We start from the raw sequence: 16,634 nt of genomic DNA on the forward strand, positions 1-16,634 counted from the left end.
AGGTGAATTTGGATGAGTTCTTCATAGTAAAGACACCCCAAAAAGGTGAATTTGGATGAGTTCTTCATAGTAAAGACACCCCAAAAAGGTGAATTTGGATGAGTCCCATGGCTCATTCTTGCAGGGAGGCTGAAATATTTGCCTTGCCTGGGCAGAGAGCTGAGTGTTGACACAGGCAAAAGCACAACCAAACCAAAACCAAAAAACCAACCCCACCCAAATCCTGGCTGCTATGGAGGGAAAAAATGTAGTGGCTAAACATACCCTGTTAGATCACCTTAAAGATCTAAATGCCTAGCCTGGGTTCTAGAGCTGTTTGTCAACCGAGCAGAGCTGGATGCCTGTAGTGAAAGGATTCAGTAGTCCTAGCGAGCGGCCTAGAGCGAGCCGCCTGCCCCTCCGGGTGCTTTTGCATCACTTTTGCTGTGCTTTCAGGGCTTGTAACCACACCTTTGCCTTACCACCATCCCAGACAGAAACCATCCAGCGCAGAGGCAGCAGAGCTCCTTGCTTTTTGTGTTCCCACGTACCCGGTAGCGGCGGCTCTGGAGACAGTGGCTTCCTTTGGCACGGGCGTAGCGATTGTCGGAGTCACAGTGTCACCGCAGGGCAGGGCCCTCTGGATTGGCTGGGCAGCGAGCTGCACTCTTAAATTGCAATCTTGGCTGCTGGGTTAAAATTGCTAGCAGGAGGAGAGAGAGAGAGAGAGGGTTTTCTTGGAGGGCCTTGAAGTACACGCTGACCTTCTGTGGGTGCTGTGTCTTGGTGCATAACCGGCCATTTAGCATCCCAACAGTAGCTCTATAATGAGGATGCCATTCATATGCACTTCCATTGGTTCTGAGGGGGTTTCTTTTTCACACAGCTGCTTCTAAACAAAAGTCCAGCAGTCATTTGCCAGCAAACAACCAGGATGTACAGGGTTACATCACCAATCAGTCTCCAGAGAGCATTGTAGAAGAGGCTCAGGGCAAGTTGACAGAGCTGGAGCAGAGGATAAAAGAAGCCATAGAGAAGAACGCTCAGCTGCAGTCCCTGGAATTGGCACACGCTGACCAGCTCACCAAAGAGAAGATTGAGGAGCTGAACAAAACCAGAGAGGAGCAAATCCAGAAGAAACAAAAGATTTTGGAGGAACTGCAGAAAGTGGAGCGAGAGTTACAGCTGAAAACTCAGCAGCAGCTGAAAAAGCAATATCTAGAGGTAAAGGCGCAAAGGATTCAGCTCCAGCAGCAGCAGCAGTCTTGCCAGCACCTGGGACTACTGACTCCTGTTGGGGTAGGAGAGCAACTCTCAGAAGGAGACTATGCACGATTGCAGCAAGTGGACCCCATCTTGCTTAAGGATGACCCCCAGCAAGCTGCTGCGCAGACGGGTTTTGCCCCCATGCAGCCCCTGGCCATGCCACAAGCTCTGCCTCTGGCAGCAGGTTCCTTACCTGCAGGGTCCATCGCAAATCTTACAGACCTGCAAGGTGTGATAGTTGGACAGCCAGTGCTGGGCCAAGCACAACTAGCAGGGCTGGGGCAAGGAATACTGACAGAAACACAGCAAGGGTTAATGGTAGCCAGCCCTGCTCAGACGCTCAATGACACGCTGGATGACATCATGGCAGGTGGGTTTACATTGCTATGAGCAGGTATAATATTTGCTTGCCCAGTCGAGGGGATGTCCACTTCTGTGTCTTGTGTGTTTGTGTATCCTGCCAGCTTACAGCCCAGCAGCCTCCTGCTCCCTGCCTCCAGCAGTGCACAAAGCACAGCTTTAGCTCCTCCTCGAGTTTGCAGGGCTGCCTTGCCTTTTGTTGAGCTAACTGCTGCCCCTTGGTCAGGTTGGTATGGCAGAAGAGGCATTGGTAACTCTTTCGTGGCCGGGGGGGGGATCTGCTAGGTCTGACAGTTCTCTTTTGGCCTGTTTGTAGCTCAGGATCAACATCTTAGGCTTAGGTTAGGAGAAGCTTCTTCACTCGGAAGGGTTCTCAAACACTGGAGTGGGCTCACCGTGGAGGTGGTTGATTCCTCATGCCTGGAGGTGTTTCAGAGAGGCAGAGATGTGCTGCTGAGAGTAGAGTTAGTGAATGGTTGGACCTGATGATCTGGTAGGTCATCTCCAACCAAAGCCATTCTATGGTCTGGATTGTGCTGCTTAGTGCTTGGGACCGGCTGAGAGCTGGCTTGGAGCGCTCGGAATAGGCTTTGAGTAGCTCTAATACCACACCAAGCTTGTCATGAGCAAGGAAACTTTAGCTTGTCTTCTGAACCAGCAGGCCTTGAGTAGTCTACATACTGGAACCACAGAATGCCAGGTTGAAGGCACCCCAAGGATGATCTGGTCCAGCCTTCCTAGGTCACAGAGCTGAAAGGAGCTGGGCCAGCACCCTGTCAAGCTGAGTCTAAATCTGTCCAGTCTCTAACTGGAGTTGTTACTTCTGTTTGGGGCAAGAAAGGTGAGAATCCAATGGCTTTTTAAAATGCCTGCTCACAAAACCAGCTGTTTTGCCAGTGAGCCCCAAAATTGGCTTTACCAAATTATTCTTAATTGCTTTGGAGAGTTCTTCACCCAGTGCTTTAAGGCCTTAAGGAGCGAAATAAAGGAATGAGCCTGAAGGCTTCCTGAATGTGTCTGAAGGGGGGTCTCCAAGAAAGCTAGGGAGGGACTTTTCACAAGGGCTTGGGAGTGATAGGACGAGGAGCACAGGACTGAAGCTTGAGGAGGGCAGATTGAGACTGGAGATGAGGAAGAAACTCTCGACAGTGAGGGTGGGGAGACACTGAAACAGGCTGCCCAGGGAGGTTGTGGATGCCCTCTCCCTGAAGGAGTTCAAGGCCAGGCTGGATGAGGCCTTGAGCAACTTGGACTGGTGGGAAGTGTCCCTGCCCATGGCAGGGGGTTGGAACTGGATCATCTTTAAGATGCCTTCCAACCCAGTGCATTCCATGAACCTCTGAATTTTACTACTGCAGGCAGTGTGAGCTGTTGAGTTGTTAGTGCTTCTTCCCTTCACACCTGCCTCACTTGCACTTAATCCCCTTTCCATGGTGAAGCAGCTGCTGAAAGACTCCTGAACACTCAGCTGAGCACAGATTAACTGGTAGGACATGGTGTTAAAAAAGATCATGTCATTCCAAACATGGCTGAGGTGCTCTTGGTTAAGCTGATGCCGTTTCAGTTTTAGAAGGCTTGTTTGATGTGGTGTTTGAAGCATGCTAGGCACGTGGGGTTGTGTGGGCCTGAGCCTGTGGCCTTTTCAGACTAGAATCATCCCAGCTCCAGGTATGGTGGGGTGCCAGGCTTCATCCATGGAGCTGGTAGCACCTAGAAGCAAGGCTGTGTGTTTGTACTGCACTTCAGAACATAGCTCTGGCTCTTGTCACCCAAGGCATGTTGTGCCCCTGGGGTGTGCTGGGCTGGAGCATGTGTGCAGGACCCTGGCCTTGAGTCGCTTCAGATACCACAGAGGGATTGGGGCAGAGGAGAAGAAACTGCTGTGGAAAAAAGCCTCTTGAATTGGCTTGGAACAAGGTGGAAAAAGCTGCAATATCCAAGATACTTTTGGTGACATTTGGGGGTGTTTTTTCAGTCCTTCCTGTTGGCTGCTTGCAGAGCAAAGGAAACGGTTCCCTGGTACAGCTGCAGGAGATAAGGGATGAATGCCTCGGAGCACGCTGTGCCCACAAGCAGGCAGCACTCAGTGGTCACCATGAAGATGAAATGGGATTGTAGAAGTGCTTGGTTTCTGTAACACCTTGCACCCAGTGCAATTACAAAGGCATGCAAGGAAGCAGCAAGCTTTGAGCCATGCCAGATCCCTTCTTCCAGACACACCTTTGGATTCAGAGCGTGTAGATGGATCAGTGAGGAGCAGCAAAGCCTCTTGGCTCCAGTGTTAGGTAGCTTGTGCTGGAATTTGTCAGCTTGGCTCTTTGCTTTCCTCCCTGGGTGCTGGGGCTGCTTTTGTAAGCCAAGTGCTGCTCTGGGTGGTGAGGCTGTTGGGGGAGAAGGCAGCAGCTGGCAGCATGGGTATTATTGAGATGTCTGGAAAGCAATCAGTGCTGGGAGCAGCTAAGGTGCTGCTATCAGTCAGCACCAACCTGACTGTCTAATACCCAAAGAAATGTAAAAGACTCTGACTGGTCAAGTGGTGCTGGGGGGGTGATGCACTGTGAGAGAGAAGCTTGGCCTTGCTTTGGGAGGTGCTGAAGCCTGGTAGCTGGTCCTGCAGCAAGGCATTGGATACACTAAAATCTCCCACTAGTGAAGGAGCTCTGCAGGCTTTGTTACCCCAGGCATAAAGTAATGATCTTTTCATGTTGAAGTATAGACTGGCAGTCAAGTTTGCCCATGGTCCATTAGAGTAGAGGGGAGGATAAACCTGGATTGGACAATCAAGCTACTTGGTTCCTCTTCTCACTGCTGAGGGAACCTTTTGGCTTATTAAAACCATTCCATAGCTCTTTGGATGCTGAAGATGCCATTCCTTGCCCTTGGCATGCCAGTTGCAGGGCTGAGCTCTGCACAGGTGATGGTGAGATCCAGCCAGCCAGGTCAGAGCCCATCAGAATGGCTCCTGGAGGGCCAGGAATGAGATCTGATGGTGGATTACTGCACTTGAAATGCATTAGAGATGAGGACTGCAAGTCAGCATGCACCTCCTCTGCCAGCAGGATGCCAAACTGAGCTCTGGGTCATGCAAGAAAGGTTCTCATCCTGGGGGAAGGAGGGGTGGTGGCTTTCAAACATAGCTCTTGGGGGTTTGCTTTGCTTTTGGTTTCCTCCCTGTAACACCACTGGTACAAAAACCCAGCCTTGACCTGAATGCAGACCTCGCTGAGCACTGTGATTGTAACTGATTTGGAGCTGCAGTGGTGCCTCCTGTGACACAGTAGATCTCCTCAGCCCCCCTCTGGGGGTCACAGCAACTGCTTGAAAGCACTGCAGCAGGGTTGACTTGGTGGATGTGTGGATTCTTTGATGCTGATGTTTTGTATCCTGGGAGTTACACACCCAGTTAGCTTCCAGTCCATTCTACCATTCTTGCCTGGGTTCTTCTGCACGGGATGTGAGAATCTGGAGCCCTTATGTTGCATTCCTGCTTTATGGGGCTTTAACTTCCTGCTTGACCTTACAGCCAGAAGGTAAAATACAGCAGTTGTTCCAAGTGGGCTGTTTGGGCCATTCAAGAGAGGAGCAGGAGAACTCCTCCTGTGTTTGGGGTTCTCTCTCTAGTTTTACAGTCAGAATAAGGGATGAGACAAGTTTAAATGAGATGCTCCACCGCTTGCTGAGCTTTGCTTAGTTCTACTCTGCACACAACTACTCCAGGCCAGTTTTGGACCTTGTGGAGACTGTTTTGGCTTAGTTTCTCTGTGTTTCTTTAAATCCATACCCAGTGTGATTTGTCTCAGCAGATAACATAAAGATCAAGGCACTTGATTTGTATCTTGATTTAAATCTCCCAAGTTAATCTTGCTTTTCCTGGACTGAGTTTGGGGGTCTTATTTTTCCCTCAGTGACATCTCTCAGCTGCTTTTGCTGGGATTTGGTACAGAAATTCCAGAAGCTGAGTCGGTGATGGGTAAGAAAAAAACCACAAAGCCCAGAGCTGCCTTGCAGGGGAGTTCAGCAGTTGGCCTGTTGGGGTACAGTCTTTGTGGCATCTGTTGAAGAACTGAACACTGCCAGTGAAATCCAGGAGCTGATTCTCAGTAGCTGGCAGTTAGGGCTGTGGCTGGTTACTGAACCTGAGCAGGGCTTGAGAGCTCGGGGTGAAGGGGCTGGGGTGAAGGGGCACTCATTGTGCTGCTGTTCCCTGAGGTGACTCTGGTAATGTGACACAATTTGTGGGGGCTGCATTTCTTTTCAGTTTGCAGTGCTGTCTCCTCAGCACACCTGACAACAGGCTGGGGGGTGAAAAAAGGCAGAGAGCAAAACTTGGAGCTCTCTGAGGGCAGCTTGCCTCCAAAGCTGTCCCCCTGAAGGCTGTCTGAGATTGCAGTTGGCTCTCTGCTTTCCACCATTGTATGAAACAAATCCCAGGGGCACTGGGGGCTTTTTTGTGCCATGTCAACATACTGTCAGCAGCTGTAAAATTACATTTCCTTTTGCTTATCCTAACAACCTTGACCAAAGTGTCTGCAGAATGACTGTTAAAGGCTTCCACTTCTCTGGTTCCAACCGTGTGAGCATCCTGACACTGTTGCTTTGGCGTTGCCTCAATGGGGGGGCCAGAGGGGGGGAGGGTGAAGGTTGGGCAGAGGTTGATTTATCTGAGAATGTTTAAAGTGTTTGAAGATGAACTGCTTAGATCCCATTGATTGGATTTGTTCTGCAGAAGGTATGGAACTCCTGGGCCGAACGACGGCTCCCACGTAGCCAAAGACCTTTGGCTTAAAAGCAAGCAAGCTCTGTGGTGGTTTTGTTGTGGTGGGCTCCTAGCAAACCTGCCAGCGTTGCACCTCACCTTTTTCCTTCCCCTGATGCACTTCACCTTTTTTCATAGCTGGTAAACTCAAAGTGAGAAGGTCCCAAGGTTGGGTTAAACGTGTGGAGAGTTTGTACTGGTGGCGAGCAAAGCCTTGGGGGAGCTCTGTCTGTGGGTGGGACTTGTGTCCCACTGTGTCCATTTGACTGTCACCTTCAGCTTGTGAAGCCTGGTGCTGTTCTTTTACTAAGTGTGGTTCTTCTGTCCAACAGCAGTGAGTGGAAGAGCATCTGCAATGTCAAACACTCCTACCCACAGCATTGCAACTTCTGTCTCCCAACCTCAGACGCCAACTCCGAGTCCCATCATTTCTCCTTCAGCCATGCTCCCAATGTACCCTGCTATAGATATCGATGCCCAGGTAAGCTGGCAGCCCTCAGGCTGCTTTGCTTCTGCACCCTGAATAATTCAGCAGGCACAAACAGCTCTGCTGGGAGATAATTGGGGGTCTATGGGGGCTTCCAGAGACCGGATCTGCTGTTTTCAGAAAGCCTGGACAGCTCCCCAGAGAGGTGCAACCCACTTTCCTCAGTGTTCTCTTGGAACAAGAGGCCTTGAAGGGCCTTCTTACAAGGGCTTGTAGTGACAGGATGAAGGACAAGGGAGATGAGGAAGAAACTCTTGAGAGTGAGGGTGGGGAGACACTGGAACAGGTTGCCCAGGGAGGCTGTGGATGTCCCCTCCCTGGAGGTGTTCAAGGCCAGGTTGGATGAGGCCTTGAGCAACCTGGGCTGGTGGGAGGTGTCCCACCAGAACAAGAGGACACAGTCTCAAGCTCTGCCAGGGGAGGTTTAGGCTGGATGGTAGGAAGAAGTTCTTCATAGAGAGATTGGCCATTGGGATGTGCTGCCCAGGGAGGTGGTGGAGTCACCATCACTGAGGGTGTTTAGGAAGAGACTGGATGGGGTCCTTGGTGCCATGGTTGAGTTGATGAGATGGTGTTGGGTGAGAGGTTGGACTCCATGATCTCAAAGGTCTTTTCCAACCTGGTTAATTCTATTCTAAAGAGTTTTGGAACTGGATGATCCTCAAGGTCCCCTCCAACCCATTTTATGAATCTGTGACCAGTTGTACCTAGGCTAATCTGCAGTACAGGAGAGGGGTACTGGAAAAGGGAGATGTTTACCTTGTGTGTGATGTCTCTCTCTTTCAGACTGAGAGTAACCACGACACAGCTTTGACTCTGGCTTGTGCTGGTGGCCACGAAGAGCTGGTGCAGACCCTGCTAGAGAGAGGAGCCAACATTGAGCACAGGGACAAGAAAGGTAGGTGTGGGGGCACAGCCCCTCCAGTGTGCCCCATAAAGACATGCACAAGCAGCACAGTCTCTGGGGGGCTGTGCTGGTGGTCTGCCTGCTGTGGCTGTGGGCTCTGCAGATGTCCTCTCTCATTGCAGGCTTCACCCCGCTGATCTTGGCCGCCACAGCCGGCCACGTGGGAGTGGTTGAGATCCTGCTGGATAATGGAGCTGATATTGAAGCCCAGTCAGAGAGAACCAAGGACACTCCCTTGTCTCTGGCTTGCTCAGGAGGGAGGCAAGAGGTGAAGTACAACTTCAGTCTTCAGCAGCAGTGTGTAAATGACATCTTGAGTCAGGAGGCCGCAGCCATCATCCAGAGCAGTCACAGTGACTTAGGGGATGGGCTGGATGGAACAGGCTGCCAAGGGCTCCACTCACTCTTAAGTCACACACTGCAGCATCTCTCACAACATTCTCTTTGTCTGCTGGTATAAGCTGGACCAGAGCTGTGCAGATGACCTCGTGACTGTAATCATTAGTGGCTCATTATGGGGCCTTTGTCAGCATAATTGGATGTAGATATGATGAGGGGTCTTGGTGAGAAGCTGGAGTTGGACATGAGTCAGCTCCCTGTGTGAGCCAGGAGGGTTTTCTGATGGGCCACAGGATATGAGAGACCTGCAGCTGACCCCAGTGCCTCTCACTAAAGCCACAAACCCCTTTTTTCCAAATGATTGATCAAAAGCAGGTTCAGGGGAAGGTTTTTTCCTGTGTTCTGTGAAATACTGAGTTCTGGGACTTCTTAGGAAAGCTGAGGTTTGACTTTTCCCTACCAAATCCCAAGTGTCTCATTCTGTTACTGCCTGGGCTGCAAAAGCCACAGTGGAAGCTGCACAATCTGGTGCAGGATCACTTCTCTCTGTGGCCATCTGGAAATGAAGGAGGCTGGAGACACCTCTCCCACTCCCACAGTGGCATTTAAAAGGTGATGACTTCCCTAGACAAAACTTGCAGCTCTTCTGGGCTGTTTTTAGTGCCATCCAGATTTCAGAGGCCGAGGGGTTGGTGGTGAGAGTCTCTTGCTCTCAGCTGGGTGGGTCTGATCTAAACAGGTTTGACACTTAAAAGCTGAAAGTGGAGCAAGTTAAAGTGGAGCTGACAGAGTGGCTTTTCAGCTGAGTGCTCACTTTGATTGCCAGACACTTTAGTTTCTTGTCAAGTGTTCTGCAGAAACTCCATTCCAGAAAGCAAACTTCCTGTAGGATTTGGGAAGCTGGGAACTGTTTGGGATGAAAATGAATCTGTAAGGAGGGGATCATGCAAGAGGCACTTGTGGTGTTTTGGTGATGCAGAGAGAAAACCAGGAGGGGATGCAAATGTGGATTTGTGTGACTGGGGCATGCATGAGATCTCTGTGTACAGCCTGCACACTGGTGTGATGGTGGAAAAGACAGGAGAGGAGAGCTTGCAACTGCTGCTTCTTGGCTCCACAGCTTCAGTCTGAGGCTTGGGTTTTCACTGGAGCATCCAAGTGGGAGAGGACAGAAAGCAGAGAGTGATTTGTATGCCCTGTTAAAAGTCCTCTGGGTTTAGGAGTCCTTAAAGGTGCAGGAGATACTATTAAAATCTCAGCTGTTTCTTGCTGTTAGCCAATTTGGTCTGAATTGGTTTAAGCATGAGCAGCAAAGATTGATTTCAAAGGAGGCTTTCAAGGACCTGCAGCTTGAGCAGTGCATGGAGGAGGTGAGGAGCACAGGGGCAGCGACCGAGGGTGATCGCTTCCTCACGCTGGAAGCTGTCAGTGGTCTGTTTGGGCTTCAGAAACATTTGCCCTGGGTAGATGTGCAAGTTCAGGAGAAAACCAGATGTTATTTCTTCAAACACTGCAGGTGGTGGAGCTGCTGCTAGCTCGAGGGGCAAACAAAGAGCACAGGAATGTTTCTGATTACACACCCCTGAGCCTCGCCGCTTCTGGTGGCTACGTGAACATTATCAAGATTCTGCTCAATGCTGGGGCAGAAATAAATTCCAGGCAAGTTCCCTTTTTACCCCTTCTCTCATGGCTTTTTGCAGCCTCCCCAGTTTTCACCCTTTCCAGAAAGATTTCTTGGCAGTGACCTGGAGCAAACTGTAATACCATGACGTGATCACAAGCAATGAATTAATTTGCAGTAGGATTCTTCCCCCTTAAGGTAGAGATAAAAGATTTTGACTGTTTCCAGTGCTCTTTCAGCTTCCCTCTCCCTCTCTGCATTTTGGTTAACTTCTTCCCTATCTCATACAGTTTTCTTTGTCAGAGAGAAATCTCTTTGTTCTGGTTGGCTGCTGGACTGAAATTAGCTCTGGGTTACGTGAAGTGTGTTTTGTCTCCTCCTTTTTCCCCCTCTCTACTCTCAGGAAAGCTTTGCACATACCTGATGCTTTTGCATCACACAGGAAGTAGAAAAGAGTTTGGGGTTTTGGTTGGTTTTTTTTCTCCCTCTACCTTTTTGGGAGCTCACAAACCAAACAAGTCCAAGCAGAAGTTCTGCTCCTCATAAGAGATGTCTTTAAATTGACAGCAATTAAAAGGTGCCACACAGAGGTCTCTGAGGAATGTTTGTCCTGGGCACTGCTCCTCTGGAGAAGCTCTTCGGCCTTCAGTAACAGGCACTGCATAGCTGATTATTTTTTTCTGGGGGGGTGGGGGTGTTGGATAACTGCTCTGCCTTCCCTAGTTTTGTGATTTTTAAAGAGGGGTTTGTGTTTTGGGCTTTTTTCTCCTGACAGAACTGGCAGCAAATTGGGCATTTCCCCCTTGATGCTGGCAGCCATGAACGGGCACACAGCTGCTGTCAAGCTGCTCCTGGACATGGGCTCCGACATCAATGCCCAGATAGAGACCAACAGGAACACAGCACTGACTCTGGCCTGCTTCCAAGGGAGAACTGAGGTGGTCAGCCTGCTGCTTGATAGAAAAGCTAATGTGGAACACAGAGCTAAGGTAAGAACAGAGAGCTGAGCAAGCCTGCAAAAAGAGAGCCTTGGTAGTCACCATTTCTGTGGTCACCTGGGCATTTTTCTTGCCCTCTCTGCCAGCTGACTTCTCTAGCTCAGTTGACTGAACTGACCCAAGTACTGTAAAGAAAAAGTGTTTCTCCTGAAGCCCTAATTGATCTTTTGATGCTTCCAAGCATAAGAGTAGTTATGCATTAAATTAAGAAAAAGAGGAGGCCTTGCTGCATTGAGCACCAGTGTGGATGTGCTCATGGTCTGCTCTGTTCTGCCTGACCAGCTGCTCACATCCACAGTGCTGCTGCAGAGCTGACCCCAGCTCTTTACATGGGAAGCATCACAGAATGCTTTGGGTTGGAAAAGCCCTCTAAGATCATTGAGTCCAACCTTCAACCCAACCCCACCACGGCCATCGTGCCATGGGCACAGGTTTCTTGAACCCCTCCAGGGATGGGGAGTCCACCACCTCCCTGGGCAGCCTTTTCCAATCCCTGACTGCTTTTGCAGGAAGGAAATCTTTCCTGACCTCCAAGAAAGGCTTGTCCCTAGGAAAATGGCTACAACATTGAAGGGGAGAGGAAAAGAGACCTAGAAATGCAGCATTCTCCTCTCCTTTGCCACTGTACTTAATGCTTGTCCCAGAGGAGCTCAAAAGCACTTAAATGGTGCTGATCTGTGCTAGGTTTCTTCTGGCTAAAGCTGTCCCCTTGCCCTAGCCAGCTGCTTTCTGGATGTTGGCTTTGTAGGATCTGCTAGAAAAGGGGAGGGGGTGTGGTTTGCACTGTCTGTGTAACAGCAGGGGCACTTGGTGGCACTTGGTGCTGCTGAGAGCTCCTCTTGGGCCAGCTGAAGATGGGCTCACCTTCACAGCATTGGTATGAAACTGGCTTCAGGTATCTGTAGCCCAGAACTAGAAATGTTGTTGGAAGCTAGAAATCAATCCTGGCTCTCAGGTTAAAACCACCTCCTACCCCCAACTGATGGCTTCATCTTCCTCCTTGCTCATCCTAGACTGGTCTCACACCGCTAATGGAAGCAGCTTCTGGTGGCTATGCAGAAGTGGGCAGAGTTCTGCTGGACAAAGGTGCTGATGTAAACGCTCCTCCAGTCCCTTCCTCAAGAGATACAGCTTTAACCATTGCAGCAGACAAAGGGCACTACAAATTCTGTGAGCTTCTCATCAGCAGGTACTGTCTGCAAGTGTTCTGCCTGGGGAAAAGCAGCCTGGCTCTGGCCTTGCTTAGCTTCCTCATTCCCAGTATACACTGGTGCTCATCAGCCTCACCAGCAACTGCTTTAGGTGGCAGTCTGAAGTCCTTCATGGACAGAAGATGCTCACAAGCCCCACACCTTGAATGTTTCTTCTTGCTTTGGATTGCTCACCCTGCACACCCAGAGTAGTTCTGTTTCCTGAGTAGCTGTGGGGTGTTTTCTGAGCAGCAGCACTGGTGGTTGGCTTGCACTTGAGATGATGTAGGTTGTTCTGGGTGAGCTAATGAAGAATAAATAGAGTGTGCTGGTGGTGTTAAGCTGGATGGGAGTTAGTGAAGTCATTGGAGAAGCTTGAGAGACAGCTGACAAAGAGCATGATTTAGTGCTGGCAACACTTTCAGGCCGAGCTGAAGCTCTTGACAGCATCAGAAGAAACAAAAAACACAGTTCTGGAAACCAAAGCACTCTGAAAGCAGATGTTTGATGTAAAAATGTGTTGTATGGAATCTTAGCCTCTGGTGCTTCTGCTGTTGTCCTGTTGATTCATGGAGTGAATCAACACTCTGGGCCTGAGCTCTGACTGAACCTCTTTGTTTCTGTAGAGGAGCTCACATCGACGTGCGGAACAAGAAGGGGAATACCCCACTGTGGCTGGCAGCAAATGGGGGGCACCTGGATGTTGTCCAACTGCTGGTGCAAGCTGGAGCTGATGTGGATGCTGCTGATAACAGGAAAATTACTCCTCTTATGGCAGCCTTTCGAAAGGTAAAGCATCCAGTTCAGCTTTGCTCTTCGATTCATGGAATGGTTTGGGTCGGAGGGGACCTTGAGGATCATTTAGTGCCAGCCCCCTGCCCTGGGCAGAGACACCTCCTGCTAGAGCAGGTGGCTCAAGGCAGTTAAAGCTAAATGCTTTGAAACAAATGCTTGGATTAAAGTGGGTTTAAAGCAAGCCAGAAGCAGCTGGCCTGATAAAAGCTGCTCCTTGGGATGTCTTTGCCAGGGTCACGTCAAGGTGGTGCGTTACCTGGTGAAGGAAGTGAACCAGTTCCCATCAGACTCGGAGTGCATGAGGTACATTGCCACCATCACTGACAAGGTAAGGCTGTGAGAAAGGAGAGGTCTTGGAGGAGCAGCAGCAGTGCTGTGACTCAGCTTTAGAGACCCTCTTGTGAATGCTCTTCAGCTTCCTGCTGTGCCAGATTGCAGCCCAATGGTGGCTCCCATTGGAATTGTTCAGGAAGAGCACTGCCAAAAACTGGGAGCCTGTGGCCCCAACAGCTTTGTGCTGTGAGAAGGGTAGTGAAGGTTGTCCTTGGGACTGGTTATCCTTGGTGGATTTCAGCTGTCCTCCTGGGTGCTCTGCACTTCCTCCCTGTTGAGCAAGCTTGTACTGAATTGGACAGCTTTGGCAGTGAGGTGGAGGTAACAGTGAACCTCTGCTTGAGAGGGTGTGAGCTGAAGTGTGAGGAGTCACCATCCTGTCAAAGTGGCTCTGCCAGAGAATAGAATTGCCAGCAAAGTGGTTTCTTGTGATGTGTTAAGAGAGCTGCTGCTCTTCCTTGTGGAGCTTGTTTTATTTTCATTTGGGCATGAAGATGACCTTCTAGATTCATAGAATGGTTTGGGTTGGAAGGGACCTTCAAGATCATCCAGTTCCAACCCCCTGCCATGGGCAGGGACACCTCCCACCAGCCCAGCTTGCTCAAGGCCTCATCCAGCCCGGCCTTGAACACCTTCAGGCAGGCACCTGAGCAACCTGTTCCAGTGTTTCCCCAGCCTCACTGGCAAAGCTTCCTTCCTAATCTCCAGTCTAAATCTGCCCTCCTCAAGAGGGAGGGCATTTGAAGTTCTCCCTTAAAGTCCTGTGCAAGTAATGCAGCAGTTGCTAATTTACAAGTGTGAGCTTGAGATCCTACCCTCAGGACCTTGCAGGGTTACTTTTCTCAAACAGAGGTGGTGTGTTTTATCCTTCCAGGAGATGCTGAAGAAGTGCCACCTGTGTATGGAATCAATTGTTCAAGCCAAAGATAGACAGGCTGCTGAAGCCAACAAAAATGCAAGCATTCTTCTAGAGGAACTGGACTTGGAGAAGGCAAGTTGGAGCTGGGGATGTTTTCTCTGATCAGAAAACTCCAATGTCATGTGCTTTCAAGATCCTGAGATTGGGGGAAGTGGGTATTAAAGTGTAGGAGAATGTGGAGTTACCATGACTGGAGTGTCCAGAGGTAGGCACCTTTGTTGTTCAGGTCATCTTTGAACTTTCTGCACTCATTAATCAGAGAAATGGGCTCAAGAAGCTCTCCCCAGCTCTTTCCTCTGGAATGATACTGTCCAAAAAGGCAGCTTTCTGAGGATGATTTTGGCAGGTGCCTGACAGATGGGCATTTCCAGTCACAGGGGTATGGGTTTGGGGTCTAAACCCTGGCTTGTGTGTTAAATCTGTTCATATTCTGTGTGATTCTGTGTAGAAGTCACAGTGCTGTAGTAGGAGTCTGAGGGAAAAACCAAAGTGCAAGTCTGATGAGCAGAGGCTTTATCTTCAAGCCAGCTGAAACCCTTTCATCTTCTTATCTCTGGAAGGGAGGTGGGTGTTGTTTGGACTGCACTGAGACACACAAGGTTACACCAGGAATCCTGAAAATGCTCCTTGGAAGCCTCTGACTTAAGTTTCTGTGGTGCCTGTCCTCTCTTTCTGCACTAACCTGCTACCATGAGTGAGCAATCTGCTTGGAGTAAGAGAATCCATCCAACACAGGGCTGAGAGCTTCTGCTTTGTACATGTCTTAATCCACCATGCAGATGGTAGGCAAGAGAAAACATCAGCAGTGCTTGGGGAACCTTGTCAGAACTGTTGTGTGCTTGACTTGCAGCTAAGGGAAGAAAGCAGGAGACTGGCTTTGGCTGCCAAGAGAGAGAAAAGGAAGGAGAAGAGGAGGAAGAAAAAAGAAGAACAGAGACGAAAACTTGAAGAAATAGAGGCAAAAAATAAAGAGAATTTTGAACTGCAGGCTGCTCAGGAGAAAGAGAAGCTGAAAGCTGAAGGTCATTTAAAATATTTGCCTTCTGTTCAGAACATGGCCTTGATTTTGTTCCCAAACAGTGATGATAATGACTAGCTGAAGAACTGGGAATTCCAGGCATGCCCCATCCCCTTCTTAGCCAGCAAAACCTGGTGGGGCTGTGGCTCCAGGCAGTGGTTCTAAAGTGCTGTACACAGAAATGGTTCACTGCTGGGACAGTCAGAGAGAGACAGCAAAGGGGAACGTGTCACCATTGTTTTTCTGTTCTTTCATGTGCTTGTGTATGTTCCCTGATGGCTTGCAAAGGTCTTGCCCTGTCCAGATTCCACTGCATGTTTGGTTCAGTTGCTACTGCCCTCATTCCAAGAGGAGACAGGAATTCTGTGAGGTAGCATGAGCAGGGGGGAGAGGCTCCATGGTGTGACATCTAGGATGGCTGTGCAGATGTCTGCACAGCTTGGGTTTGCACATTTCTTGGAGTCCTGTAAAGCTGCTCATGAGTCATTTGATAGGACAGATGTGATTTGGAAGCCGAAGCTACACAAGCTTCCTCAAGCCTCAATGGTTGGACTCACAGAATCCTAGAATGGGTTGGCTTGGAAGGGACCTTAAAGATCAGCCACTTCCAACCCCCTGCCATGGAGAGGGACACCTCCCAGCAGCCCAGGTTGCTCAAGGCCTCATCCAGTCTGGCCTTGAACACCTCCAGGAAGGGATCATCCACAGCCTCCCTGGACAACCTGTGCCAGTGTCTCCCCACCCTCACTAGCAATAATTTCTTCCTCATCTGCCCTTTCCCAGCTCAGAGCCATTCTCCCTTGTCCTGTCACTGCAAGCTCCCTCCCCAGGTTTCTTGTAGGCCCCTTGCTAAAAGTCTTGCCCAACCAAACCCATGAGTCTAAGCCAGCCAGACTGATCTTGTTTCTCTCACTCTTCCACCAGATGATCCAGAGGTCCCCATGGAGCCTCCCAGCGCTACCACTACAACCACCATAGGTATATCAGCCACTTGGACGACGTTAGCAGGCTCCCATGGGAAGAGGAATAACACCATCACCACAGCCAGCTCCAAAAGGAAAAACAGGAAAAACAAAGTCACCCCTGACAACGTTCAGATCATCTTTGACGATCAGCTCCCCATCTCCTACAGCCAGCCCGAGAAGGTGAACGGCGAGTCGAAGAGCAGCAGCACGAGCGAGAGCGGGGACAGCGACAACATGAGGATCTCCAGCTGCAGCGACGAGAGCAGCAACAGCAACAGCAGCCACAAAAGTGACAATCACTCCTCCACAGCCGGGCCCAACACGCAGGGCAACAAAAAGCAGCCCTCGGTGCTCGTCACTTGTCCCAAGGACGAGAGGAAGGCAGTGGCTGGCAAGTCGGCCATCAAGTAAGTCGTCCTGACCGCGCGTGCCTCTTGGAACTGGCTGCTGTCCAGCGTCTCAGTGTTGTGCCCTTGTCTTCATGGGCTTGCAGCCTTAAATCATGTTGGTAGGAAGGGGGTGAGGCAGTGTCCTTGCTCTAGTGTGCACAGAGACTGCGTGGTGTGGACCTGAACTCGCCAGGAGGTTCTGAAGCCAGAACCATTGTGCCAGGGGAGGTTTAGGCTGCAGGTGAGGAAAAATGTCTTTGCTGCCAGAGTGGTCAGGGACTGGAAGAGGCTGCCCAGGGAGGTGGTGGAGTC

At 50.1% G+C, this 16,634-nt stretch overlaps 1 protein-coding gene across 2 annotated transcripts in view; it reads left to right on the forward strand.

The window, feature by feature from the left end:
• The window catches only part of ANKRD17 (ankyrin repeat domain 17), an 85,490-nt gene that overhangs the window by 57,518 nt on the left and 11,338 nt on the right, over window positions 1-16,634 (forward strand). The window contains exons 15-26 of one of the 2 annotated variants that reach the window (XM_054172743.1): window positions 866-1,615; window positions 6,694-6,842; window positions 7,635-7,746; window positions 7,878-8,023; window positions 9,611-9,753; window positions 10,491-10,704; window positions 11,727-11,902; window positions 12,530-12,692; window positions 12,931-13,026; window positions 13,906-14,022; window positions 14,801-14,972; window positions 15,893-16,340. In XM_054172743.1, the coding sequence (XP_054028718.1) occupies window positions 866-1,615; window positions 6,694-6,842; window positions 7,635-7,746; window positions 7,878-8,023; window positions 9,611-9,753; window positions 10,491-10,704; window positions 11,727-11,902; window positions 12,530-12,692; window positions 12,931-13,026; window positions 13,906-14,022; window positions 14,801-14,972; window positions 15,893-16,340 (2,686 nt within the window). The remainder of the gene's footprint in view (window positions 1-865; window positions 1,616-6,693; window positions 6,843-7,634; window positions 7,747-7,877; window positions 8,024-9,610; window positions 9,754-10,490; window positions 10,705-11,726; window positions 11,903-12,529; window positions 12,693-12,930; window positions 13,027-13,905; window positions 14,023-14,800; window positions 14,973-15,892; window positions 16,341-16,634) is intronic. The other variant, XM_054172745.1, reaches the window with a different exon arrangement.

This window comes from Dryobates pubescens, chromosome 24 (assembly GCF_014839835.1).
Source record: "Dryobates pubescens isolate bDryPub1 chromosome 24, bDryPub1.pri, whole genome shotgun sequence".
NCBI lineage: Eukaryota > Metazoa > Chordata > Aves > Piciformes > Picidae > Dryobates > Dryobates pubescens.